Here is a 27,953-nt window from a genome sequence, read left to right as displayed (position 1 = left end):
AATTTTTATCTCAGTTATATTTTGCAATAAACGCTTGAACTGCAAAGTGGATGGTGATAGTTGCATTCGTCTAATTTCATTCCAGGAGGTGAACGAGCACTTACTGGCGAACTCAGTGGCAGTAAGTTATTACAGTTGTATCTTAAAAACAATCTATGCCAGAATTAAAATGAATCTGATGATTTTCAGCATCACTATACAGAATATTCTGCAAGAGCATCCCACTAACTCTAAAGCACTGTGAAAAAGCCATGCAACTGAAGGCATGTTATACCAATATTCAACTGAATTCACTGTGGCTTAACTTTATAATGTACAGCAGCTTGCGGAGCTACTACAATAAAGTTAATGCAGGACATACTCAACTACACATAATGTATGGCAGCTTGTTTTAATATGCTTTAATCTTTAACTCAATCTAATAACCTGTAAAGTCAGGCATGCAATCTAGAACATCATATGGCAAAATTAAACTGAGTCCACTATGCAGAAAAGTCAAAGTCAGCCATCCAAACAAGGGCATGCTGTGGCAATATAAAACTAAATCCAATAGCCATCAGACATGCAAAACAGGGATTCCTCTGGAGGCATTACACTGAATCTAGTGCACAATTCCAACTGCTGAAAATCTGGATAAAGGAGTACCGCATACATTTCAAGTTCCTGATTGCCTCCCCCTTTCTCGTCTTACTGATCACACATCTTTAACCATAAATAATCCAATATAATTCCACTGCAAGACAATGTCTGGCATTAATAAATGATCATTTATTATGTTTCTTAATGCACTTTCTCTGAGATGTAGTGACACACTGCACTGAGAACAATGAAGTGACGGGGTGAACATAAACCATATTCCATTAAAAGTAGTGGGGGCTTGACTGTTTAGGTGGTAGTTTCATGTTACAAGTACTAAGAAGGTACATTTGAAGGAGCTGGGCATTGAGAAGTCATAGGGAGGAAGTGTGCACCATACATCACTGAAATGTTGAGTGAAGGTGTGCATGAGACGAAAAATGTTGGCCATCAGTGATGACTTATTTCCAAAGCTCCAACTCTTTGTTTCATATGGTGTGTACTCCACTGTAACTATGCCAATTTTTTTCAAAACAGACTTTTGTGAAGGCTCTGAATACCCATGAGTTTTCTTACAGTAGAAGGCCCATCTTCAGGTTGTCCCTCACTAGAGAGAGTCTCATCAATCCTCCTACCTATTTTGGTTTTCAACTTACATGAAGCACACAAAGATCCACCATTATGGTGCAGATAGCTTCTCAAGCAATGTCAGGGAGGTGGAATACAATTTCCAACACTGAATCAAGTGTGACACTGGTCCACGACTGCTATCTGGCATTAACAGAAGGGTTCATCAAAGCTGGGTCACCAATCTGAGCCTCCATCAGTTTTTCACTTTTCTAAGTCATGCATAAAACACAGCATGTTGACACATGCACATTTCTGAACAAGCATCCCTAATAAGTGGGCTTAGATAGCGAGTTACTGGGTACAGCTCTCCCTATCCACAAGTAGAAGGCAACAATACTGTATTTTTCCACCAGATTCAGGGAACTATTACTGAATCCAGACCAGATGCAGGAGGATAATGTACCTCACCCCTCTGTGTCAAAAACCTGTCTGTACTTATTTTCAGATATTAAACATTTAGACCGATGGTTACAACATGTAATCTGAGAGTCCATACCTTACAAATTCTGTCCCACTTGCAGAGAAACACAAAAATGTTATGATTTCACTGTACAGTGCAACAAGTGCTTTATCTAATGAAGACATAGAATAACAGTACTGAAAATATATCCCACTGTGTCCAATATTCACTTTACTACGTTTTACTGCTTTGACCGCTACCTTACAAAAAGGCTATTACTTACCTCCTGAATAAAGCAGATGTTACATTTTAAGTGAATATAATGTCTTTTTAAAACATCCAACTATATTTCTGTTGTATGATTCTGAAATCTTGTTTGAGGAAGAAAACTGTAATGCCCACACACGTTTCCTAACATAAGAGTACTACCAACTTTTTAGGCCCGTCTATCAATAGTGAATTACTCACACCAAATGGAATTTGCAAAACTTTAATCTCAGCTGTCAGTTTTTATGTGTACTGTACTGTCCAATACTGTATTTTCAGAAATGCACATTCTCCGCTTGCAAAAGCATCACACTAACTCTAAACAAATGTTTGCTTATAATCACAATGCATCAAGAACACTGTTGACTGATTTTTTTAAGCAAAATATTGACAAGGAACCTTGAAAGAAAAAGGCATTGCTACATTTACTGAAGACAATCATCTGAACATTTAAATTAACTGAGAACTGCAATGCTGTCAAAGAAAATTACTTTGAAGTTATTTTCCATGACTACGCCCTTGACTGTAACAGCCAGCAATCAAATGTTTAATCCTCTTGAAAGATGACACTTAATGCAAATAGGTACTTATGCAAGACAGCAATCCAGTTTGCATCTGTGCAACTCTCTTTAATAATTCCCTTACCTGTACAACCTATTAGCTGCACATTACCTCATTAACTTCAAATGGCTTCTAAAGCAGCACAGTTACTGAATGGTGTCCACCACAAAGCATTTCTTTCATACAAACCCCCACTGATGTAAACAGAAACCTGTAAAATATACATTTTGAAACTGAAAGGAAGCAGTTAACCTTTGTGACAGCACAGTACAGTCTCTGTTCCTTCATGTCCCATTGTGCCCAAGTCACGTCTTCAATTATTCTGTCAGTGGGAAGACGAGTATTTTTTATTAGCTTTAAAATAAAAAGAAATAAAAATATTAGGAAATGTTACACAATCTTCAAAATATCTTAGCTCTTCTGTGGGGTGAACAACTAAACAACTGCAGCAGTTCTACAATGGTAAATTTTTATGTTACTTTTTACATTCACGCTGCATTATAATGCCAAAGTTGAATTACCAGAATAAGAAAAAGGACTATGACAAAATTACTTTACAGTAATGATGGGCTAGTCAAACTAATCAGAGTGAAAGCAATAAAAAATTACAGAAATAATTGTTCATCATTTTAGCTTTCAGTTGGAATTTCTCTCCTGTCCAAGTCCATCACTGCATGGCTGATGTTATAAAATATACATTTTTATGGGTGATTTTTGCTCCATGTGTGCTGACCAGCAAGCTTTCCCTCACTAGACCTTGTTTCATTCATCCCCCTGTACTAGGGAAATGCCTCAGTGCAATATGGGGCTGATAGCTATCTGGAGGGCCAGTCATACAAGCATCCATTAGGGCTTCTCATGCTCTCACCAGTAGACTGGCAATGAGGATGTTTTCATATGCCTGAGCATGGTAGTGTGCTACCCATATCACAGTGGGGCTCCACAGTACCTTCTGCTTTAAATGCGTGCTCCCATGTACTCACTAATGAAGGCTACTACCATGAAATGGCTTGGTGGTCAGAAAGCCTGCCCCCCACTCCCCCCCCCCCCCCAGGATATGCACCATACCACCACTCATCCTCTTAGGGACTGTGGCTGTATGCATCCTGCTGTGCCTGTCATCTCCTGCAAGCTGAGAGTTCTTATCCTCCACTGCCAGCTCGGTCAAGCCCCTGATCCACTAATGAAGCCCAGACACTCGGGCAGTTATCCCGCTACACCACCAGACCACCAGAGCTGGGTATAAAATACACATTTTGGTCAAAGCACAGTAGGTATTACTGAAAAGCAAATAAAGTCTAGGAACTAAAGTAAGGAAAGAAATATGCACAAGAGTTCTCATCGGTTTCATGGTATACCATCATCTGCATGCATTTAAAATACTTAATATCACAAGTCCCTGTAATACAAACTGTATTTTTATGCATTCATATATTTTTTATGCAGCACTATGACAAGTGTTAAGTTTTCACAAAGAAGAAGCTCACAAAGGTGCTCTCATGCATACACTATCCTTAAATAAAACTCTTGATTAATTCCAGATTATTTATATTTTTACATCTGTTGGCTGGATAAAAAAAATTACATTTCTGACATTTACATAATATAACATCTAAATACACACAGCTATTATAACATTTAAACTAGAGTCTACAACAGGCAAAAAGTCAACACATACAGGACCCAAGCATGAGACTATAAATAAATCACATGCACAGCAAGGTAGCATAGGTATATTAGGAAATAGAAGTTAGTAGAGGAGATTGTAATATGGTTGCTCAGAATCAAAGTGCAAGAGGTAGACCAAGAACCACACAGGAGGCAGTAGAAGTCATTAGTTTAGTTATAAAAGAAGAAACTGAATAAGTTTAGTATAAACTGTCCCTGGAGGAGTGGTTACTACCTAGAAGCTGTAGTTTTATTGGCCATTTTGGGTAAATTCTAAACTCCTTGATCTGTCTCTCTCTTAAAACCCGTCTGCCTCGTGGTTTTGGCATCTTTTCAGGCTTGCTAGTTGTTGCTGAAGCACCTACCAAGGGGAGAAAACACTGAGAGAAGAAAAGGAGCCACTTTTGTGATTTTAAGTATTTTCTTCTGATTTTTTGTTAAGTTTTACTGCTTTGCCGCCTACTTTTTGGCATTTTCCGGCTGTTTATATCTGTAACAGTAACAGTACTTGGAACACATCTAGAGCCTGTTTACTGCATTTCCTGTGTTGCACTTAATTTAAAATCATTTTTTTCTCTAAAAACTGCATTTTACCTGATTTTGGCCTAGCACTCAAGTGTGGGGTCTTTTATTGCACTGTTGTGATTATTTTGCTGCTTGTGTATCTCTGCTATCTTTAAACTACAACAAAAAGAAAAAAAAAATCTTGCTTTTTTCCCACTTTCTGAAAGTTAAGAAAGTTCAGTTATAGATTTGCTGTTCTGAACTTTTTGGAAGTTTCTAGAAGGCCAGTGCTTGCTTGGGCTAAAGGGAAGTCTCTGTGTTCACCAGTGGGAGTGGTTAACACTGAACAGCCTGCCTGTCCCTGGAGGAGTGGTTACTACCTAGAAGCTGTAGTTTTATTGACCATTTTGGGTCAATTCTAAACTCCTTGATCTCTCTCTCTTAAAACCCTACAACTCTCTTATTGCGCGGTTTTGCACACTGAGCAGCGTCGGGCAGCGCCGCCTAAACAGGTTTAAAGTATTCTAGGCTCCACAAAGTCTGCTCTTCACTTTTTCCCTTAGAACTGTTCAAACTCTCAAAGTTATCACTCTGTTCTCTTTCTAAAGCCCTGCACTTGCTCAGCTCTTATAAGGAAACACTAACTAACTAATCACTACACCCTCCTTGACTTCTCATAAGTATTAGGCTCCTGATTGGTCCTTCCTGATAAAAGTGAAAAATCAGTTCCCTTCCCTAATCTGATCAGTAAAAAAACAGTTCCCTATACTAATCTGGTATGTCCAAGGGTCAGTTTCAAGGTTACTCTCCAGTCCAGCTGGTGTATCTGTGAATTTTGATGCAATGTTACAATTGCCTTATGTACACAGACAACCCTCACCTCCTTCCAACAAACTCTAATACATGTGAGAGATGCAGTTACACAGCCAAACTGGAGGCAGAGCTCTCTTAACCCTAGACTGGCACAGTCAGTCAGGAAGAAAAGGTAACCACCCACACCACAAATCCAGTCTCACACAGACCTATTGCATCTGCATACCCAACACATAAACACACAAAAACATACTCGGAGGCTCTAAATAAAAATCTGCCTAAACAGCAAAGACCTCCTAAGCAGATATCCAAGCAACAGCCACCCCTCAACAATACCCACAAATCACATATCTCACCAAATCAGTGTGCCTCACAGTCACAGCCCTTAAGGCCAAACAACACACCAAATACACTTGTTATAGCAGACTCTATTGTCCAGTACACTGACGTCCCGCTCAGCAGACTAAACAAGAAGAAGGTCACTGTAAGCTGCCTGTCTGGTGCCAGGATCTGCCACATAACGCAAGCACTCAGGTCACTCCAAAGCAAGTACAAGTATGACTCCATCATTGTCCATGCTGGTGTGAATGACCTGAGACATACCTCCCTGGACTACATGAAAAGAGATATAGAGGAGCTCTCTGACCATGTAGCCCAGGCTGGTATGATCCTGACCTTGAGTAGCATTTTGCCCTCACCAAGAATGATGCCACAGTATAAAGACAAAATGATCAGTTTCAACAATTGACTAAAGTATTGGTGTCATTCAAAGGGGATCCAGTGTCTGTCAGCCTGGGATGACATGCTCGACAAGCCACGTTGCTTCGCTAGGGACGGCTTGCACCTGTCATCCTTAGGCTTTCGTATACTGGCCAAGGCTCTTACCACCCCCATAGTGCCTTTTTTAGGTAAGGCTCAAAGGACAAACCCACCTCCATAGACAACCCAAGGATAAAAAAACTAAAGGTAATGCTACTCAATGCCAGAAGTCTAAACCTCAAGATGCATGCACTCGAGGCTCTCTCCTCAGTATGGAGAAAGTCGATGTCTGTGCAGTAACAGAAACCTGGTTCAAGGTTCCGGAGAGCACCCCAGTACTACCAGGTTATAACTCATACCATGTGTTTTGGCCCCAAAACTCGGACCGAAGCACAAAAGGAGGGGGAGTATCTATATTCATCAAAGATTCCTACACCTCCAGGTTAGTGGCACTGCACGAAGCATCGGAAACCATCCATGTGCAACTAACAGCGGGCAAAACTGCCTTTCAGTTTGTAGCCTGCTACAGAACACCCTCCCTATCACAGCAACTCCACTTGGCATTCCTGAGAACACTGGAGAATATGAAGGTCTCTCCAAACACTATGTTATTGGGTAACTTCAACTACCCAAACATTGACTGGGAAAACTACTCAAGCCCAAACACCCTCGCCCAACGGTTCCTTGAATTTATAAACTAACGCAATGGAACAACTGGTCACCACTCCCACAAGAGGGAACAACATATTGGATCTGGTCATCACCAACATGGGGACTCTATGTTCCACACCAGAGGTAAACCCCTCATTGGTAAGATCAGACCATAAACAAATTTCCCTGGACATCCATATCCCGTCCCCACCCCCAGCCAAGGAAATCACTGTAAAGAATTTCTCAAAAGCCAACTTTGCACTTCTCAAGACTGAGGTGGAATCCTTCAAAGCCCCTGGGCCAGAGGATAATACAGCCCAATCCGCAGAATCCTTTACAAATGCATTCTATGAGCACCTGCAGGAATGCATGGATCGTGCTATCCCAAATAAAACCAAGATTCACTCCTCCAAAAACAGGAGACCAGTCTGGTGGACCCCGGCCATAAATAAGCTATACAACAGAAGGAGGAAGCTACTACATGACCGAGCAAAATCCCAAAAAGGGAAGGCATCTCTGATCAGTATTAGCAAGAAACTTCGATCCCTCATAAAATCATCAAAGGCCAGTTTTGAAAGAAAAATTGCCATAGACACTAAAGGTAATCACAAGGCCTTCTTTAGTTATGTCAGGAACATGGGCGGAAACTCCCAGATATGCTCTGAATTGTTGCATAACGGTACAAAATATACCGAACCTACAGACATAGCCAACATCCTGGCAGACAGATTCAGCGCAAACTTCTCCCCTCCTCCCCCCCCAAAGAAGCAAATGCCTTTCCCAACTGAATGTAACCTCCCTGACATCACAGATGCACAAGGTGAAAGCTGCCCTCTCCAAAGCAAAAAACATAGCATCTATGGGACTGGACGGTGTCCCAGGCTGTCTCTTACACGAGCTCCAAGAAGAACTGAACCCTCACATTAAGTCACTGTTCAAACTTAGCCTTACTACAGGATATGTACCCAAAGAATGGTGTACAGCTACAGTGGTCCCACTCCACAAAGGTGGTGACACAACGGACCCCAGAAACTATCGCCCCATAAGCCTGACTAGTCTGGTCTGTAAAGCTATGGAGCGTATTATCATGGAACTCATAAACAAAGACATTGGGAGCTTCCAGACACTGGACCCTACCCAATTCGGCTTTGTTAAGGGCAGATCATGCCTCTTAAACCTAGTTGATTTCTTTGAAACAGTTACCAAAGCCATAGATGAGGGCAAGGTAGTCCACACAGCCTACCTGGACCTCGCAAAAGCCTTCGACACAATACCCCACTCGGGCATCATAAATAAGCTTACCAGCTTAAATATCAACCCCTACATCACAAGATGGGTTGCAAACTGGCTCAGAGATAGAACCCACATGGTCAGAATCGCAGGTGCCATGTCCGAATCCAAACCAGTTACAAGTGGCGTCCCACAGGGCTCAGTTCTGGGACCTCTCTTGTTCGGTATATACTTCTCTGAGGTTCAGGCTAACACAGGGGGATTATGGCTGATAAAGTTGGCAGATGACTGCAAACTGGGGGCCATAATCGAATCTCCAGCTGACACAAGCATCCTCCAAAAGGGTCTCACAGAGTTGGATGCTTGGTGCCAGAGCCACGGCCTCAAGCTAAATGCTAAAAAGTGCATAGTCATCCCCTTTGGGAAAAACAAAGTGCCCACAAATTACCACACAAGTGGTAATCCATTAAGGACGGAAGAAGTAATTAGAGATTTGGGGACCAACGTAGATAGTAATCTCTCCTTTGATAATCACGTTGCCAAAGTGGTTAGAAAGACCTTCTCAAGAAAGGGTTCACATCTAGATCAAGAGAGGTCATTGTGCCCCTCTACTCGTCACTCATCAGGCCCATAATTGAATACAATGCCCCTTTTGGGATGTACCTTACCTGACACCTGCAGCAACTGGAGAGACCCCAAAAGTACCTCACCAAGAGGATCATGGGCTACAAACAGATGTCCTATGCAGCTCGACTAAAGAAACTCCAGCTCTACTCAGTTGCTTACCGCCTACTTAGTGGTGATCTATGCCTGACGTACAAAGCCATGTCAAACCCAGAATTAATGGACATGCTCCACCTCAAAAAATCCAAGTCCCTTAGAGCTACATGCTCCAGGGACCTAAACCTCAGCACAAAAATAAATAGGACATGCTGGAGGGACATATTAATTTCCCAGAGGCTCCCCTCACTCTGGAATAGAATCCCAATTCATGTTAGACATAGCCCCTCGCTGACCCTCTTCAAGCGAAATCTGGACACGTGGATGGGAAATCGCAAATTCACCCCTGGGATCTCTTCTGTGTCCCTGCTAGACAGAGGCACAGTAAACTAATCTTAAAAGGGTACCTTCTGTGACCTACTTTACAGAGGCACAGTAGGCTAATCTAATAGGGAGGCGGAAGCCAAATACACTCTGGCTAGGCTTATAAATGCCCTAGGGCAGATAGCCTAGTATCTACCTATGAACCTATAATACTGAAAAAGTAGTAAGAATATTCAAATATTAGGCAATCCAAATAACCCACACTATTTGAATACCTGCTGTTCACAAAGAAACCGTATATATATATATATATATATATATATATATATATATATATATATATATCTACTGAAACGGAAAAAGACATTTTCATTGGAAATAACTATTTTAAACTATATTAATTAATGTGAATTATTGATATACCTTATCTTATGATTCAACAGTCAGTTTTAAATTTCTTTATGCCACTCTGGCAAACCACTGGATCCACAATGGTCTTTTATATTGGTGATTAAGGGAACAGAGAAGCAAGAGACACCAGTAAACATAAAGGCAGGCTACTCCGGTAATCAGTATGGCAGTTCACTAGAAAATGCTATTGACTTATTTATGCATTTGTTGACCCCAGGGTAGAGCACTGGTCCATGTGGACAACTTAGCCTAGGAGAGAATAACAAAAAACAGTAAGCAAAGCCTTTCGGCCTATCCTGGTTAGTGGGTCACCACAGTGGATCACTGGTCCGCAGATTGAATGGCAGTGTTTTTTACAGTGTTGAGTTGCCAGCTCAGTGCCCAACCTTCAAAGGCGGCACACACACACACACACACACACACACATACACCTACCTGCATGTCTTTAAAACTTATGCAAGTAGGTGTGTGTGTGCCTTCTTTGAGGGTTGGGCACCAGTAATAACAAATAAAAAAACTGTAAAAACAGAAGAAACTGTAATAACAGAAAAAGTGGTAAAGAGAACAAATGAAAAATACAATTTCTAGTCATTTCTAACTAATAATTCATTATGCCTAAACAATACTGGTAGCTATGGAGATCACAGCAGTACCCAAGCTAAGGTTTTCACTTAAAGTTTAAAGTGGTTAGTTCTGGAGGTTCGCAGAATGAGGCCAGCACAGTTATCCTCTAGCCATCAGAGAGATGACCATTCTCTTATTCTGTACTGCTAATCAAGATTTTGTGTACTGAAAAGGTAGGAATTCCAACACATGACATTGCATTAAAACTATGTTAGATGGTGAAACAAGCACGTCTAAAAGAAACTGTGACCACACTCATTTAATGGACATTAAGAGTTAAAAGCATCTTCCTGTTTTATACAAGATAGACATTCTCTTTTCTCTCTGCATTAAGTACAAGGTGACTGGCTCATGACGGACTTCTAAAAGCCATAACATCCTTTACTTTTGTACCTGAACAATACAAACAAGAGACAGCAACTTTGTGAATAGCAGTGTTATTAATTTACTGGAGTAAATGGCCACATCAGGACAGTTTCCTACATCAATGACACTAAAGAAAAAAGAAATTACAATAAGTCCAAATACAATTTGAGTAAAACAGGTTAGAATATGTAAAAGGTTAAGTGGTACGATGTGCCGCTAACTGTTTAGAATTCTAAGAAAGAAAGAAGTGCTGAATAAAAATCATACTCAAACATCACTTTCATCCTAAAGATAACCATCTCTGATAGGGAAGGCATGCATATATCTATATCGCTGTATGTGTTTGTGCATGTGCGAGTGTGTGTGTGTGTGTGTGTGTGTGTGTGTGTGTGTGTGTGTATGTGTGTGTAGGTATGCATTTTGTGTAGTGGTAGTTGGGTTATACCTCCTAGCACGGCCCTTAACCATATCCCTGCCTCTCACCCAACTACTTATATTAGGAAAGACTCTTTCTGTAAGATTACTACTATTCAAAAAAATTAAGGGCTTAGTGTGTGTTAATGTATGATTTTAATTTAAAGACTGGAATACAAAATAGTTTTCCTTTTGTGACTCTCTGTACATTGGATGCTTTGCAACTTTAGTAAAGTTAATGTCCAAAAGGATTTAAAAGGATTTGTTAATGCCTTGCATTCAACATTTAATCAGTTTAACTATTCCTATGATAATTTTACAGCAAACGTACTGCTCATTTATAATATCTGTGAACGTACTGCTCATTTCTAATATCTGTGATTTCAAAAACACAGTTAATTCAGACTGCACTTCTGAAACCCAAAGTTGCAACAGCCCACTAGAACAACATTACAATACATGCACTTCATGCGTGGCCTTCACATTCTATCAAACCACTGAGAGGTCTTTCAAGTGCCTTAGCACAGTGGCAAGGTGACTCTCTGGTTAACTAACCAGCCTCTGCATTCTGTGCCTTTAGTGCAAAAGTACAAAGGTTCAAAAATCATAACAGAATGAGTGATACTACTATATAGCCAGGCTCACACAAGTCTTGTTCTACCCTCTAGCCATCCACAGTTCAAAATCTTTATGATTAGAGTTTGATGGTCAATACAATAAAGCTAAAATGGCATCTTTATCTACTGCTTTAAAAAAGTGAACGTGTCAAATTGCCCCTAAATACTCTGAAAGTTTTGCTGCTCTAGTAGAAAGATAGTTATGCCATGAAACAATGTACATAACTGAGCAACCTACATCTGCAGTAAAACCTGTGTCACATGATGATAAAAAAGTAACAGCTGTAATAGCTGTGGACATTATTTTAAATATGAAAAAAAGTCACATAGCTAGATTTTGGACCAATAGCGGTGCCACTGCGACACCTCTGAAAAGTATTACCTAAATATTACTTCTAAAAAGCATACTACTGGTGGTGGTGTGCCTGTGGATTATAATAAATTACATGCTAGGATGGTTAAAATGCAATATGTTACTATCCTACTGCAAAATTAAGTAACTGCAATGACTTAACTGATGACAGATAACTGTAAGAACAATTATACTTGCAAAGTATGATGACACTTATAAAATATCAGTATGTATAGAAGACAAACACTATTACTGATAAAGCAATATAAATGACATATATTCATGGGAATGGCAGAGAAAGATAACCCTATAAGGTTCTGTTATCTTTGGTGGTACCAACAATACTATGTTCAAACAGGATCCAAATGTAACAGCAATGGACAAAAACCATGTGCAAAGGAAAAAGTCAATGTATCAGCACAGTGGTGCAGCAGTTAATGTTGCTGCCTCACACCAAGAGGTTCTGCATATCGTCCCTGCATTCGTGTGGGTTTACTCTGGGTGCTCTGGTTTCCTCCCACATTCCAAAGACATGCATCTAGAGGGTTTCTCCCTGGGCCTTTGCTGAAAATAGACTGTCCTAGTTAGACTTTCCTTGTCAACAAATGTTAAATAAAATAAATAAATATTGTACCAATAAGTACCATTCAGAGAGGGAAAAAAAAAACATTACAATATTTTTTTTTTTTCTGTCTGGAAGTTACTTATTAGTGTGATAAATTTGATGCACTAACAGTGGTACGTTACTGTAATCTGACTGACCTGTAAACTATACTTGTAGTTTCAATTTAAATACCAAGGTATTCTTGACCACTATTAGTAAAAAAAAATAAATAAATAAATAAATAAAAAAAAATACAACAAATCACAGAGATCCTTTTGTAGCTTCAAATAGTCCAGTTTATTTCTTTATGAGTGCTTTTATTGTGTATATAAAAAAGGTAATTTTTACTTTTATTGTGATAGTTACACAAATCACTTCATTATTAAATTTGCTTCCTGATAAAAATATGAATGGCTGAGAGTCATAACTTCAAGTCCCAGTGACTGAATGAATAAAACTGCAAAGTATGCTACAAGTCTGAGATGGCTGTACATCAGTTTTTTTTTCCTTTTCTAAAAGGAGCAGAAATGTTGCAGTTATATATAAAGTAGCAACATACACCCATATGAGCACATACACATACTCTATACTTATTTATGTGAATGTGAACATTTATATATATATAGATATATATATATATACACACACACACATATATATATATATATATATATATATATATATATATATATATATATATACAGTTCTACCTCACTTAAACGACACGCCGGAACATCGACACGGAAATCGCGAGCCCCAGAAGATCGACAGCTCAGAAGACCGACGCGACGGGACCCAGAAGATCAACAGTGCAGAAGATCGACCCGACGGATGAAAGCACCGACGCCGAGGATGCCGACATGGGAAAAGGCTGTGTAAGTATGCGGTAGTGACGGACGTTAGGGTGCGAGTAAGGTAAATGTGGATATTGACGGTCTGTGGGGATAGGGGTGGGTTAAGTGAGTTAGGGTTAGGGAGCAGGCCAGGTAAGTGTGCGGTAGTGATTGTGTTTGGGTTAGGGGCGGGATAAGTGAGTTAGGGTTAGGGAGCGGGTCAGGTAAGTGTGTGGTAGTGATTGTGTTTGGGTTAGGGGCGGGATAAGTGAGTTAGGGTTAGGGGCAGGCCAGGTAAGTGTCTTGATGGTGGACCTTAGGGTTAGGGTTTGGGTTAGGGTTGTAGGTAGTTGTGTATGTGAGGTTTAGTGTGGGTTTGTAGGGATTGTGGTGTGCTTGTGTTGTGTATGGTTTTGGACGGAATGTGTTTTGTTTGTTGATTGTGGTGTGTGAAGTGTATGAGGTTCGTGTTTGTGTACCGTCGGTTATTTCATTGTCGGGCATGTGGGATTTCGTGTTTTTGTAATGTCGGTTATGTGGTTTCGGTGACTGCGTTGTCAGTGTTTTGGTGTTTCGTTTATGTGAGGTAGAACCATATATATATATATATCGGTTCTACCTCACATAAATGAAACACCAAAACACTGACAACGCAATCACCGAAACCACATAACAGTACAAAACACGAAATCCCACATGCCCGACAACAATAACCGACGTACACAAACACGAAACCTCATACACTTCACACACCACAATCAACAAACAAACACATTCCCTCCAAAACCACATACACAACACAAGCACACCAAAATCCCTACAAACCCACACTAAACTCACATACACAACTACCTACAACCCTAACCCTAAACCCTAACCCTAAGGTCCACACTAACAAGACACTTACCTGGCCCGCTCCCGAACCCTAACTCACTTATCCCGCCCCTAACCCAAACACAATCACTACCGCACACTTACCTGACCCGCTCCCTAACCCTAACTCACTTAACCCACCCCTATCCCCACAGACCATCAATATCCACACTTACCTTACTCGCACCCTAACGTCCGCCACTACCGCATAATTACACAGCCTTTTCCCATGTCGGCATCCTCGGCATCGGTGCTTTCATCCGTCGGGTCGGTCTTCTGCACTGTCGATCTTCTGGGGCTCGCGATTTCTGTGTCGATGTTACGGCGTGTCGTTTAAGTGAGGTAGAACCATATATACACGTGTGTGTGTGTATATATATATATATATATATATATATATATATATATATATATATATATATATATATACACACACACACACACATGTATATATATATATATATATATATATATATATACACATACATACACACACACACACACACACACAGAGTGGATATAAAAAAGTACACAACCCTGTCAAAATGCCAGGCTTTTGTGATATAAAAAATGAGGTCACAATAAATCATTTCAAAAGTTTTCCCACCTTTAATGTGACCTATAACCTGTACAATTCAATTGATAAACAAATCTGTTAGGGGGAAAAATATAAAAAAATAAAAAACATACAATACGCTGGTTGCATAAGTGTGCACACCCTGAAACTAATATTTTTTGTGCGTACACCCTTAAACTAATACTTTGTTGAAGCACCTTTTGATTTAATTACAACACACAGTCTTCTTGGGTAGGAGTCCATCAGCATGGCACATCTTGACTTGGCAACATTTTCCCACTTTTCCTTGCAAAAGCACTCCAAATCTGTCAGATTGCGAGGGCATCTCTTGTGCACAGCCCTCTAAAGGTCACCCCACAGATTATGTATTGGATTTAGGTCTGAGCTCTGGCTGGGCCATTCCAAAACTTTACTTTTCTTCTGGTGAAGCCATTCTTTTGTTGATTTGGATGTACGTTTGGGGTCATTGTCATGTTGAAAGATGAAATTCCTCTTCATCTTCAGCTTTCTAGCAGACACCTGAAGGTTTTGGGCCAAAAGTGATTGGTATTTGGAACTGTTCATAATTCCTTCCACCTTGACTAAAGCCCCAGTTCTAGATGAAGAAAAGCAACCCCAAAGCATGATACAGCCACCACCATGCTTCACCGTGGGGATGGTGTTCTTTTGGTGATGCGAAGTGCTGTTTTTGTGCCAAACGTACCTTTTGGAATTGTGGCCAAAAAGTTCAGCCTTGGTCTCATCAGAACATAACACATTTTCCCACATGCTTTTGGGAGACTTGATGCATTGTTTTGCAAATTTTAGCCAGGCCTGGATATTTTTCTGTGTAAGAAAAGGCTTCTGTCTTGCAACCCTACCCCAGACATATGGAGAATACAGGATAATGTTGTCACATGTAGTACACAACCAGTAATTTCTAGAAATTCCTGTAGCTCCTTCAGTGCTGCTGTAGGTCTCATGGCAGCCTCCCTGACCAGTTTTCGTCTTGTCTTTTCATCAATTTTAGAGGGACGTCCAGTTCTTTGCAATGTCACTGTTGTCCCATATTTTCTCCACTTTTTAATGACTGCCTTCACTGTGTTTTATGGTATATCCAAAGCTGTGGAATTTTTTTTGTACCCTTCTCCTGAGCGATACCTTTCAACAATGAGATCCCTTTGATGCTTTGTAAGCTCTCTGCGAACCATGGCTTTTGCTGTAGCAGGCAACATAGTAAATGTCAGGAAAATCCTACTAGGACAGCTGAACTTTATTTGGGGTTAATCAGAGTCTCTTTAATTAATGGCAGGTGTGCACCCAAGAAGACTGAATGTTGTAATTAAATCAAAAGGTGCTTCAACAAAGTATTAGTTTAAGGGTGTGCACACTTATACAACCAGCAAATTTTTATTTTTTTATATTTTTCCCCCTAACAGATTTGTTTGTTTTTCAATTAAATTGTACAGGTTGTAGGTCACATTAAAGGAGGGAAAAGTTTTGAAATGATTTACTGTGGTCTCAGTTTTTTATATCACAAAAAATCTGGCATTTTAACAGGGGTGTGTACACTTTTTATATCCACTGTATATGTACGTATTTTTTTTTACTGGTTTTACTGTGTCTACTGGTCTTGGTGAAGGTAAAGGGAAAGAAAAACACACACTCACAAACATGAGTCCCTGCTAGTTTGTTCAGTTGCAATGGAATCCAGTGATTTAATGTCAACCTCCGAGTTCATCAAATGTTATTCCGTTTGTATTTGTTTCATTTTTTAATATAGGATGGAGTCTTAGGTGGTTGGTACTGCTGTAGTTGTTAGTGGGTTAACTTTATTTAAATATATGCTTTTTATTTTGTTTGTGAGTATTTTCAGCGAGTCTTGCTATAAGTGCTAGTATGTACCATCAGAGAAAAGTGAAATAGGTGTAATTTACACTTTCCTGCACTGTTGTACAATCTTGAAGTTAGAATATATAAAGTTGTGGAGTCATGAGGAATGTAGGTGGAACCTCCTGCAAAAACACTTGGTTTTGTTGCTTCAATGGATTAGGAGTTGATGTTTTCTAATGCAAATACTCCAAATGAATTTGCAGTTCACTGTTTTGGCAAACTGATATATATATATGGATTCACTTTATAACCTCGAATTACTGAAATGTCGAATTTCAGTATCTCGAGATTATAAAACCGAATCCACAAAACACCGACACAAAAAAAAAGCGAAAGTCAAAACACCGAAAAAAACCGCACACACAATACTACACATACACCACAACACCCACATCACAACAAAAACAAACAAAACTACATACAAACACAACTCATACACACATAAGCAGGGGGGCAAGCCCCCCTGCACCCCCCTACTTATATATACTAACTCCGAGATCGCATAAACACAAAACAGAAGCCGGCTTACACACGTACATTCTCCGACCGCTCAAACACACATCAAACACATCAGCACACTCACACACACACACACTCTAACTCCCACTCACAACCCTTAGAAAACACTTACCTGACATAACACCTACATCCACACATGGCACCTCGCACCATTAAAACACAATCCCGGACATTACGCAGCGTAAGGTCATAACCGCGAATTCGACATATATTCGAATTTGCGATTATGAGCTTTCGTTATTTTTAACATTCGGCTTTATAGCCTTGCGATACTGAAATTCGACATTTCAGTAATTCGAGGTTATAAAGTGAATATATATATATATATATATATATATATATATATATATATATATATATATATATATAAAATGAATGGTCAACATGTTAAATAATTGAAATAAAAATACATTTATTTATTTTATTTGCAGTATGTTAACCGGGAAAGTCCATTGGGCCAGTATGAGAACTTTTTCAATGAAGGCCTGAGAAGAAAAGCTCCATGTACATGCATACAGAAACAATACAAGTAACAATCACATCAAAATAAATACAGGGTAAACACAGAAATAAATCAGCAGAAGTTATTACAAACAATTTCACAATGCCATCACTGAATCACATCAAAATTAACCAAGGGTATTGCAGAAATAAAAGTCAGCAGAAGTTATTACAAACACATAAAAAATACAACTGTATAGTAAGCCAATGTTATAGGTTTATGGTGTATTAAGCATTAAGATTTCTGGCAGGTAGATAACCTGTAATATTTAAAGTGAAAAAAAAAAAAAGAGGGAGAATATGAAGTTATGGGAGTCAGGAGAAGGAGGAAGAATAGGATGTCTGAGTGGAAGGTAAAGTTCTGAGAATGTATACTTGACGGTAGTGGAAGTATAGCATAGAGATTAGGAGGGATGGGAACAGGAGCATTCCCATTTAGAAGAGAGATAGAGATTAGAGTAAGGTCTTAAAAATAGAGAGGTTCTGGGTAGTTTGAATATGGGGATGAAGCGAGTTCCATTTCCATGCTAGGGAGAAAGATAAAAGAAATTGGCCAGGAGTGCGTAATGGTTTACACACTTCCAGTAGGTACTGTTTATTAGACCTGAGGGACTGGTCAGGAAGGTGCATAAGGGTGGACGAGAGAGATGGGCATTGAGAAGGCTTGAAGATGAGTATATGGGCAGTGGAGAGTTGAATGAAGGAGAGACAGTTTGGGAGCTCTAGCCAGTTTAAGGAGTGTAAGGAGTCACAGTACTAAGAGGAAGATTCGGCGTTTGTAGCAAACTTTGAGATTTTATTGTAGCAGGATGCCAGTTTAGTTTTAAGATTGGTACGGATGGGTGCCCCATACATGAGAAAGGGCAGGATGTAGGTAGTAGAGAGGGTAAGTTTAGTTGAGGAGGTTAGATAGCAATTGTGCCGATAAAGCATACCAAGTTTCTGGCGAGTTTTCTTAATGCTAGTTTGAAGATGGATGTCAAACTTTAGTTGTTCATCGATAAGAACACCTAGAAACTTGGTATGGGGGACAACTTTGATCGGAGTCATATTTTGGCTTATTATACAGAAGGAGTTTTTGTCTACTTTGGTGTTTTTAGATGAGGTGAATATGATGATTTTGGTTTTGGATGCATTGAGAGCTAAGTGATTGTTTAGCACCCAAGCCTTGGTGCTGTTGAAGGCCTGAGTTACTTGCAAGAGTGTAGGGAGACATTCAGCAAAGAAAATGATCATAGAGTCATTGGCGTACTGTACAAATTTAGCATTTGGGATGCAAAGATGGAAGTTGTTTATGAAGATATTGAAAAGTAAAGGGCTCAGTACAGAACCTTGGGGGACTCCTGTGAGGGTGTCTAGGTAGGAGGAGGCATAGTTGTTCCATTTAATGTCCAACCAATAAGCAAAACAGAAAAAAGTCCAATCTTTCCATGGTGAAAAAACCAGTGTTTAATAATTCCACAAACAGGCAAAATAAGCGCTTTCGTCTTGAGCACAAGTCTTTATCAGATGCCATTTTCAAAAAAACAACATTATATATATATATATATATATATATATATATATATATATATATATATATATATATATATGTATATATATATATATGTATATATATATATATGTATATACATATATATGTATATATATATATATATATATCACAGCCAATTGATTAATTAAAACACTTCATAAATTTAATTAATTAAATAAATTAAATAAAATTGGGTTTTTTGTTAAAAAACACACTGATTTACTGATAAAAATGCAACACATAAATGAAGCCTTTTCCTAAATCCTCACAAAGATGAAATGTGTGTGTATCGGTATTTATTGTATGATGGATGTAAGGAAATACTTTATACTTGTGAAGCTTTCAAAAATAATACTGGTTTAATGGAAATATATTCATTAAGTCCTGGGTAGATACTGGATTTAAGCCTAAGCTGCCACCTCAGCTCTCTGTTCAATAAAATATTTCTAATGTCCCCTCCCCTGGAATTGTTTCTTACAATATCTATAATCCCAAACTTGAAATTGCTGGGGGAAACACAGTCTAGGGTATGCTTATATAAAGCACTTGTCTCTTTTTTGGACTTAATATCATATAGCTGTTCATATACCCTATCTTTCAAAGCCCTTTCTGTTTTCCCTATATAAAATGCTGTGCATCCCTCACACACAGCCAAATAAACTAACATCCTAGTGTTACAATTACCTTTACAAAAATGCACTTCGCTTTTCAAACCATTTTGTAAATGTAAAAAACTTTCCATAATTATGTAGGGACAATATCTGCATCTTCCACAAGTATTTGTACCTTGTTTGTCCTTAACATTTCTAGCATCTTTTTAACAAAAAAAACAATTTTATTTAATTTATTTAATGAATTCATTATGTAATTACTCAACTTATGAAGTGTTTTAATTAATCAATTGGTTGTGATATATATAGGAGTTGTTTTTTTGAAAATGGCATCTGATGAAGTCTTGTGCTCAAGACGAAAGCGCTTATTTTGCCTGTTTGTGGAATTATTAAATACTGTTTTCTTCACCACGGAAAGATTGGACTTTTTTCTGCTTTGCTTATTGGTTGTTCCATTTAATGGCCTGTTGCTTATTTTTGAGGTAACTAGAGAAAGATTAAGGTGAGACAGCTTAGACAGTAGTAAGGTATGGGAAATGGTATCAAAAGCCTTGGATAAGTCTAAAAAAAGGGAATACACTATATTTCCTGAGTCATGGGCATGGTTGACATTGTCAAGGAATGATAGGAGTGCAGTGGTTGTACTGTGACTGGGTCTAAAACCATGTTGTGTTAGGGTGAGGAGAAGATGGTCTAAAAGGTAGGGTAACAGCTGTAGATAAATACATTTTTCAAGTATTTTTGAGATAGGGAAGAGGATGGCTATGGGGCGGAAGTTGGAGATGTCAGAGTTGTTGCCTCCTTTATGTAATGGAATGATGAAGGCCTCGTTCCAGAGGAGGGGTACATAGGATTCTTGGATGGAGCAGTTGATTAGAATACAGATGGGGAGAGCTATGCCCTCAGCTAACTTGAAAAAGTTGTTTGGTAAGTTGTCGGAGGCATGAGAACATGGTTTTAATTTACTGAGGAGTTTTTTTTATAGTGTTGGCAGGGATGGGTTTGAGGGAGAAAGGAAGGGGTGGGTAGTAGGATCTAGGATTGTCCATTGAACACACGTTTCAACGAAACGTAAATGGGCACGCTCAAATTCACGAAAGTGCATTTTATCGAAAATGCAGTTTCGCCAGAAGGTAAGTAAGTAAACAGTTATTTGCATGTAGGTTTAGTTGTACATCAACATGTGGTGTTGATTGTACAACTAAACAAACTGTTGCTTAGATCACGGTACAGTGTGGATAAGGGAATATTCCCTTTTCCCCACTGTAGTGCGATCTTGGAGTGAGACTATTAAAGTAGGGGGTGTGCCCCCCACATCGGGGGTGCAGGGGTGCTTGCCCCCCTGCATAAATGTGAGTAGTCTTTTATTTATTTTTTTTGCGAAAGTGCATTTTTGATAAAAGCACTTTCTCGAAAATGTGTTCAGGGGTTTACGTTTTGGTGAAATGTGTGTTCGATGGACAGTCCTAGATCTGGGTAGTATGAATGGCAGAGGAGTTGGAGGGTGGAGATGTAGAAGGAGCAGATGGGTTTTTAGGGAAATATGTAGTTAGCTTGGCTATTGAGTCAATGAAGGAGGAGTTAAAACTGGAGGCTATGGTATGGTCTGAAGTGTTAGGGTCAGGGCAAGGGTTGTCTTTTCTGCTGGTTCAAAGGAGGATGGTGATACATCGATCAAGACATGCCAATAATTCATTACTGACAACACAAATTAGCAACACACAGTACATCAGAAAAGTGTACTACCCATAACCCTACAACACATTCTGCTCATATTTTTGAATAGTAGTAGTCTTAGTGAAATTTTTTTTTAAGGTAAGGTGTACAGTTAGGATTAGGCAAAGTGAGAATGGCTAGAATTAGCATGCATTAAGGTGGACTGCAGTTCCACCACTAGTAATGAATAGTAACCCTAACCCTGCCCCTAAACGTAACTGTGTATCTACCTTTAAAATAAACCTTTTCTAAAACTTCCACTAAATAATACAGCTTGGACATTCACCATGCACACGCGCACACACACACACACACACACACACACACACACACACACACACACACACACACATATATGCTAACATTAAATATATCCCCTTACCATACCCTAACTCTAACCCAAACCACACAAACTTGTAAAAACACACACACATACGCACGCACAAAATCTGTCCCCCTTATCTAAACTTTATCCTAACCCTAAAATGCACACACGTGTACATATAAGTAGACAGATCCCCTTACTTACAACACAAATACCCACATGCAAAATCCCAGCCCTACCACTGGGATGTCACTGGGAAGTGGGAAAGCCACTTATCTTTATTAACCAACCTTGAAGTTGCCAAATCCACTACTTGCACACCACACGCAATACAGTTCACTTAGTTGCACATAAGTGCTTTACCAGTTGAACTGTAACTATGTATATATATATATATATATATATATATATATATATATATATATATATATATATATATATATATATATATATATATATTAAACGTGGGTTCTGCTAAACATGACTTTTTATGTATGCTTGGCATCTGATCTGTCAACACCATTTGGTCAACAGATCAGCTGACTGAAGATGTCAGTGACGATCACTGTGATAGCAGTGATGTATGATATGCTTTCCCCACTACTGTGCAATTCTGGATTATATATATGGTGCATGGAAGGTGGGCAGTGCAGGGAGTGTTGCTCCCTTGCAAATAAAAAAAACTGGTTTTAAGTTTCATGTTCTGAGTTGATGTGTCTGGACATGCTTGTTTGAATATCACATTTTGCATTTTGGTAACTTTTAGATAATAATCTATGCTACAATGTTTTGCAGTCTCACTATCTTACATAAACCCAGACTTAAACAGACAGAGACATGGACAGATAAACTGCTGGTCATAAATTTTCACTTTCCTGGTTTTGCCCTTTTTACATGACAAGGTGACATGGAAGACATAGAAAAGCACATTTAATTCTGTTTGGTAGGGTATATTTGAAGGACTATGGGAAAACAGATAAACTGTATTTGGTAGTAATCAGGCAGTATTATTAAACATTCACTAATGAAACAGTAGACCAACAGAAGAAGAGTGTCTAACATTAGGTAAAAAAAGCAGAACATATGTACTTAGAAGCTGCAGAGCTGAATTAAATGGAATTAGGGCTACACCAGTTTGAATGCCAAATGTTAGAAACCAGTAATGTTTGGCATGTAAGCAATACAAAATGCAGTGCAAGTGCTGAAACAGATAAATCTCATATCCAGTGCGCTAATCACTGTATAAGGTATGTGCACATTACTTGTAAATGCGTAAACTGTATCCAGCATAACTTTGTATGTTAATCACTGACTAATCACTGTATAAGGTATGTGCACATTACCTGTAAAAGTGTAAACTGTATCCAGCATAACTTTGTATGTTAATCACTGACTAATCACTGTATAAGGTATGTGCACATTACTTGTAAATGCGTAAACTGTATCCAGCATAACTTTGTATGTTAATCACTGACTAATCACTGTATAAGGTATGTGCACATTACCTGTAAAAGTGTAAACTGTATCCAGCATAACTTTGTATGTTAATCACTGACTAATCACTGTATAAGGTATGTGCACATTACTTGTAAATGCGTAAACTGTATCCCGCATAACTTTGTATGTTAATCACTGACTAATCACTGTATAAAGTATATGCACATTACTTGTAAAAGCATAAACTGTATCCAGCATAACTTTGTATGTTAATCACTGACTAATCACTGTATAAGGTATGTGCACATTACTTGTAAAAGCATAAACTGTATCCAGCATAACTTTGTATGTTAATCACTGACTAATCACTGTATAAGGTATGTGCACATTACTTGTAAACGTGTAAACTGTATCCAGCATAACTTTGTATGTTAATCACTGACTAATCACTGTATAAGGTATGTGCACATTACTTGTAAACACGTAAACTGTATCCAGCATAACTTTGTATGTTAATCACTGACTAATCACTGTATAAGGTATGTGCACATTACTTGTAAAAGCATAAACTGTATCCAGCATAACTTTGTATGTTAATCACTGACTAATCACTGTATAAGGTATGTGCACATTACTTGTAAAAGCATAAACTGTATCCAGCATAACTTTGTATGTTAATCACTGACTAATCACTGTATAAGGTATGTGCACATTACTTGTAAAAGCATAAACTGTATCCAGCATAACTTTGTATGTTAATCACGGACTAATCACTGTATAAGGTATATGCACATTACTTGTAAAAGTGTAAACTGTATCCAGCATAACTTTGTATGTTAATCACGGACTAATCACTGTATAAGGTATGTGCACATTACTTGTAAAAGTATAAACTGTATCCAGCATAACTTTGTATGTTAATCACTGACTAATCACTGTATAAGGTATGTGCACATTACTTGTAAACGCGTAACCTGTATCCAGCATAACTTTGTATGTTAATCACGGACTAATCACTGTATAAGGTATGTGCACATTACTTGTAAAAGCGTAAACTGTATCCAGCATAACTTTGTATGTTAATCACTGACTAATCACTGTATAAGGTATGTGCACATTACTTGTAAACGCGTAACCTGTATCCAGCATAACTTTGTATGTTAATCACTGACTAATCACTGTATAAGGTATGTGCACATTACTTGTAAACGCGTAACCTGTATCCAGCATAACTTTGTATGTTAATCACTGACTAATCACTATATAAGGTATGTGCAACATTACTTGTAAACGTGTAAACTGTATCCAGCATAACTTTGTATGCTAATCACTGACTAATCACTGTATAAGGTATATGCACATTACTTGTAAAAGCATAAACTGTATCCAGCATAACTTTGTATGTTAATCACTGACTAATCACTGTATAAGGTACGTGCACATTACTTGTAAACGCGTAAACTGTATCCAGCATAACTTTGTATGTTAATCACTGACTAATGACTGTATAAGGTATGTGCACATTACTTGTAAAAGCATAAACTGTATCCAGCATAACCTTGTATGTTAATCACGGACTAATCACTGTATAAGGTATGTGCACATTACTTGTAAAAGCGTAAACTGTATCCAGCATAACTGTGTATGTTAATCACTGAAACAGTGCATGTTCATTAACACTTAAATAATGCATAAAAATAAAACTGACAACAGCCTAAAACTGAGTTAGAAGCAGTAACATGTAGCTTATAAATGCCTGCCCCTCAATTTTCAGTTTGGATACAGGGCATCATTGTTCTTTCATGAAAACTTGGCTAGGCTTAGAAACGCCCCCTGGGTCTTTAGCCTAGTAACAATCCATGAATCTATGACACAGTACTCAGCCATGTCCATTACAATATGCTAAAACCTGGAAATAAACAGTAGCTTCAGTACAGCATGACTCTCTACAAAATAAAAACGAATAGAGCTTACAGACTTTAAATTTGTTATGAGATTCCCTTGCAGCAAAAGCACACTGCAGCCAGGTCACAAGCCTAACATGATCAATTAGATGCAAATGCTGTTCACATACGTAACCAGCAATCACAGCACCAAAGGCAGGATTGTAACATCATCTATTATCTCATCTCTATGATCAAGTCTGGTTGTGTGATCTGCCTGTTGCATGGCTTCAGCACCAACTACATCACATGACATGAAATCTTTGTGAAGAAAAAAATATTTGCAGGCATCTGAAAAATCACAGCCAAAACGTTGAGCTACTCTCTGGTGTACAAGCTGTCATTCAGCATGACAAATGCTTAGTGTTTGATTTAATTGTTAACTTACCACTCTGTAGCCCTCTTGAATGACAACACTGATGTGAATTTGATCAATATCTGTAAAAAAATGTATGAAATATACATTAAACCATGAAGCAGTTATTTTAAGAATACTGAAGACAACAATCCACAGTTTAGAATGGAACAACTATTTCATAATCAGACCCCATTGGATAAATTCAGATTTTATTAATTTGTTATTTGATTCCACAGTCAACAGAACATGCACAATGTTCATCATATTGATCACTGCTGCAGTAGCCTTAGCTATATGGGCTATATCCTGCAAGAATACAACAGCCAGCCAGCTTCCAAAACTTCAGAGCAACATCCATGCACTCAAACCATTAGGCAACTCAAGCTGAACTGCTTAAAAACACAGGTTTGAGTGCCAAGCCCTTCAGAACTTTCCTGATGCCAAACGCAGCACTCTTCTGAGGGTTTTCGATGGTCTGCTTGTGCTGTTACTTTGCTGGGCAGATAAGTTCCCTTTGGAGAAAAATCTTCCACTTAAAAATTATTGTTAAAATGTACTTTCTTTTTAGGAAAGTTATTCTTAATCTAGGAGTTTGTGTTTTAATGGACTGTCATGAAACGCAAGTGTACTTTTAAATGGTTGCATACTTTTTTCTGTCAGCTTAAAAATAATTTAAGGTAGTTTAAAATCCATTTTTATGTGGGGAAATTGTTTATTTTGTTTCTTGTGGCAGGCAAAGTGTATTAAAGTACTTTTTACTGTGTTTTGTGAGAAAAAGTGACTTTTAACAAGTTTAAATACTTTTCCGGCTTGTGCTGCTCGTTTTTCAGGGAAACGAGCACCAGTTTCTGCTTGACCTTGGAACAAAGCACTGGCCCCACTGTTGATCCCTCTTCCAGCCACAGAAAGAAAAAAAAACAGCCTTTGCCACCACAGCAGTCTAGCAATTTGCCTCAGACACAGGTGAGTGACTCTGCTGTGGGCAAAGCTGATTCCTCAGACCACTCTTACCTTGGCACCTACAGCCACTATGGACTGAATTTTAACCACATCCTCTGCAACTCTTAGGGTCCCCTCAGTGGGCAAGAGAGAACTACTCTTGTTGGTCATAGGAGAAGGACCAGGAAAGACTTCCCTATGTAGCCTGAAAGTTTGCCCATGCCTAGGGAAACTGCCACTGCTGCCATTAACAATACTGTTGGCCCCATTAACCCTGTTAAACAGAAAACAAAACAAGCATCTACTCTTCCTCAAACTTCCCCAGAAAGGAGTAGGCTACTAGATTTGGCTCAGAGTCTAATTTAGGCTATTGATACTCCACATCAGGTGGTTTCTGGTAAAAGAAACAGGGATGTTTCTTTACATTAAGAGATTCAATATTCTGAATCTGGACAGGAAGATGAAGGGACACATGTAGGGTTTTTTCCTCAAATTTCTGATGCAGACTCTGAGGAGAGCACAGTATCTGAGTCTCCCTGTGGGGGGTTCTCAGAGACTATTTCCAGAATGTGCCAGCATTATCAGTAGGAGAACGCTGAGGTTTCTTTGTTCCTCAGAAAATACAAACAGCTATTACAGATGGAATTTTAAAACCTTCATCCATCCCTCCAATGCTATCAGACTTGCAGGATGTGTGCATCACTGCCTGCAACCTTCCTGACAGCCAATCGGATACATTGTAAAAAGTTCTATCAGCTTTTATACACTCATACCAAACCTGACTCAACATTTAATTTCTGGTCCCTCTGCTGGATAGGTTATCAAAAAGTGTGATGAGAGGGGTAAGCCAATTGAATCGCTAAGATTTTTCAGCCCTCCTTTTCCAAGTTTTCTAAGGGATTCTCTAACCTCTCGACCAATTTTGGCAAGAAACAAAATAAACAGTCTCAGAAAACTACTAGCAAACATATAGAAGAAATGGCAAAGTAGTTCCAAAAAGAATACATGACTCCCAAAACCAAGGACATTCAAACAAGTCAGAACGGCTATTTAGGGGATCTTTTACCTGTCTCCCACTCTGGCAGTTCCTTTTCTCTTCCAAAAAGTCTGAATCTCCACTTTTCTTTGGCAACAAATTGTTTCAAACAAATGGGTTCTGGAGATCATTCATCAAGGTTACAGATGGCAGTGGGATGAAATTTCTCCTTTCCAGAGGGTAATCCCTCATTCATCAGATCAGATTCCTCTATTTCCCTAGTCCTTCAACAAATGCTGTCTCAGGGAGCGATAGCCAGTTCCTCCATCCCAGACTGGGAAATGTTTTTATTCAAAGATGTTTTTGGTTCCAAAGAAAGAAAATGCTTGGAGTCAGAGACCAGTTTGGGATCTTACTTTCCTAAACCAATTTGTGATAGTGCCCAGGT

General features: G+C 38.8%; 1 protein-coding gene across 1 annotated transcript in view; it reads right to left on the bottom strand.

Annotated features, from left to right (window-relative positions):
• Positions 1-2,566: 2,566 nt before the first annotated feature.
• LOC122815034 (gamma-secretase-activating protein-like) overlaps positions 2,567-27,953 on the bottom strand; it is a 529,462-nt gene continuing 504,075 nt past the window's right edge. The window contains exons 8-9 of the mRNA XM_044087285.1: positions 25,621-25,670; positions 2,567-2,788 (exon numbers count right to left, since the gene is read on the bottom strand). Of these exons, the coding sequence (XP_043943220.1) occupies positions 2,567-2,788; positions 25,621-25,670 (272 nt within the window). The remainder of the gene's footprint in view (positions 2,789-25,620; positions 25,671-27,953) is intronic.

This window comes from Protopterus annectens, chromosome 11.part0 (genome assembly GCF_019279795.1).
Source record: "Protopterus annectens isolate FY-2018-M chromosome 11.part0, PAN1.0, whole genome shotgun sequence".
Taxonomy (NCBI): domain Eukaryota; kingdom Metazoa; phylum Chordata; order Ceratodontiformes; family Protopteridae; genus Protopterus; species Protopterus annectens.
The sequence above is the reverse complement of the archived record's forward strand: the minus strand, read 5'-3'. Positions and strand labels throughout refer to the sequence as shown.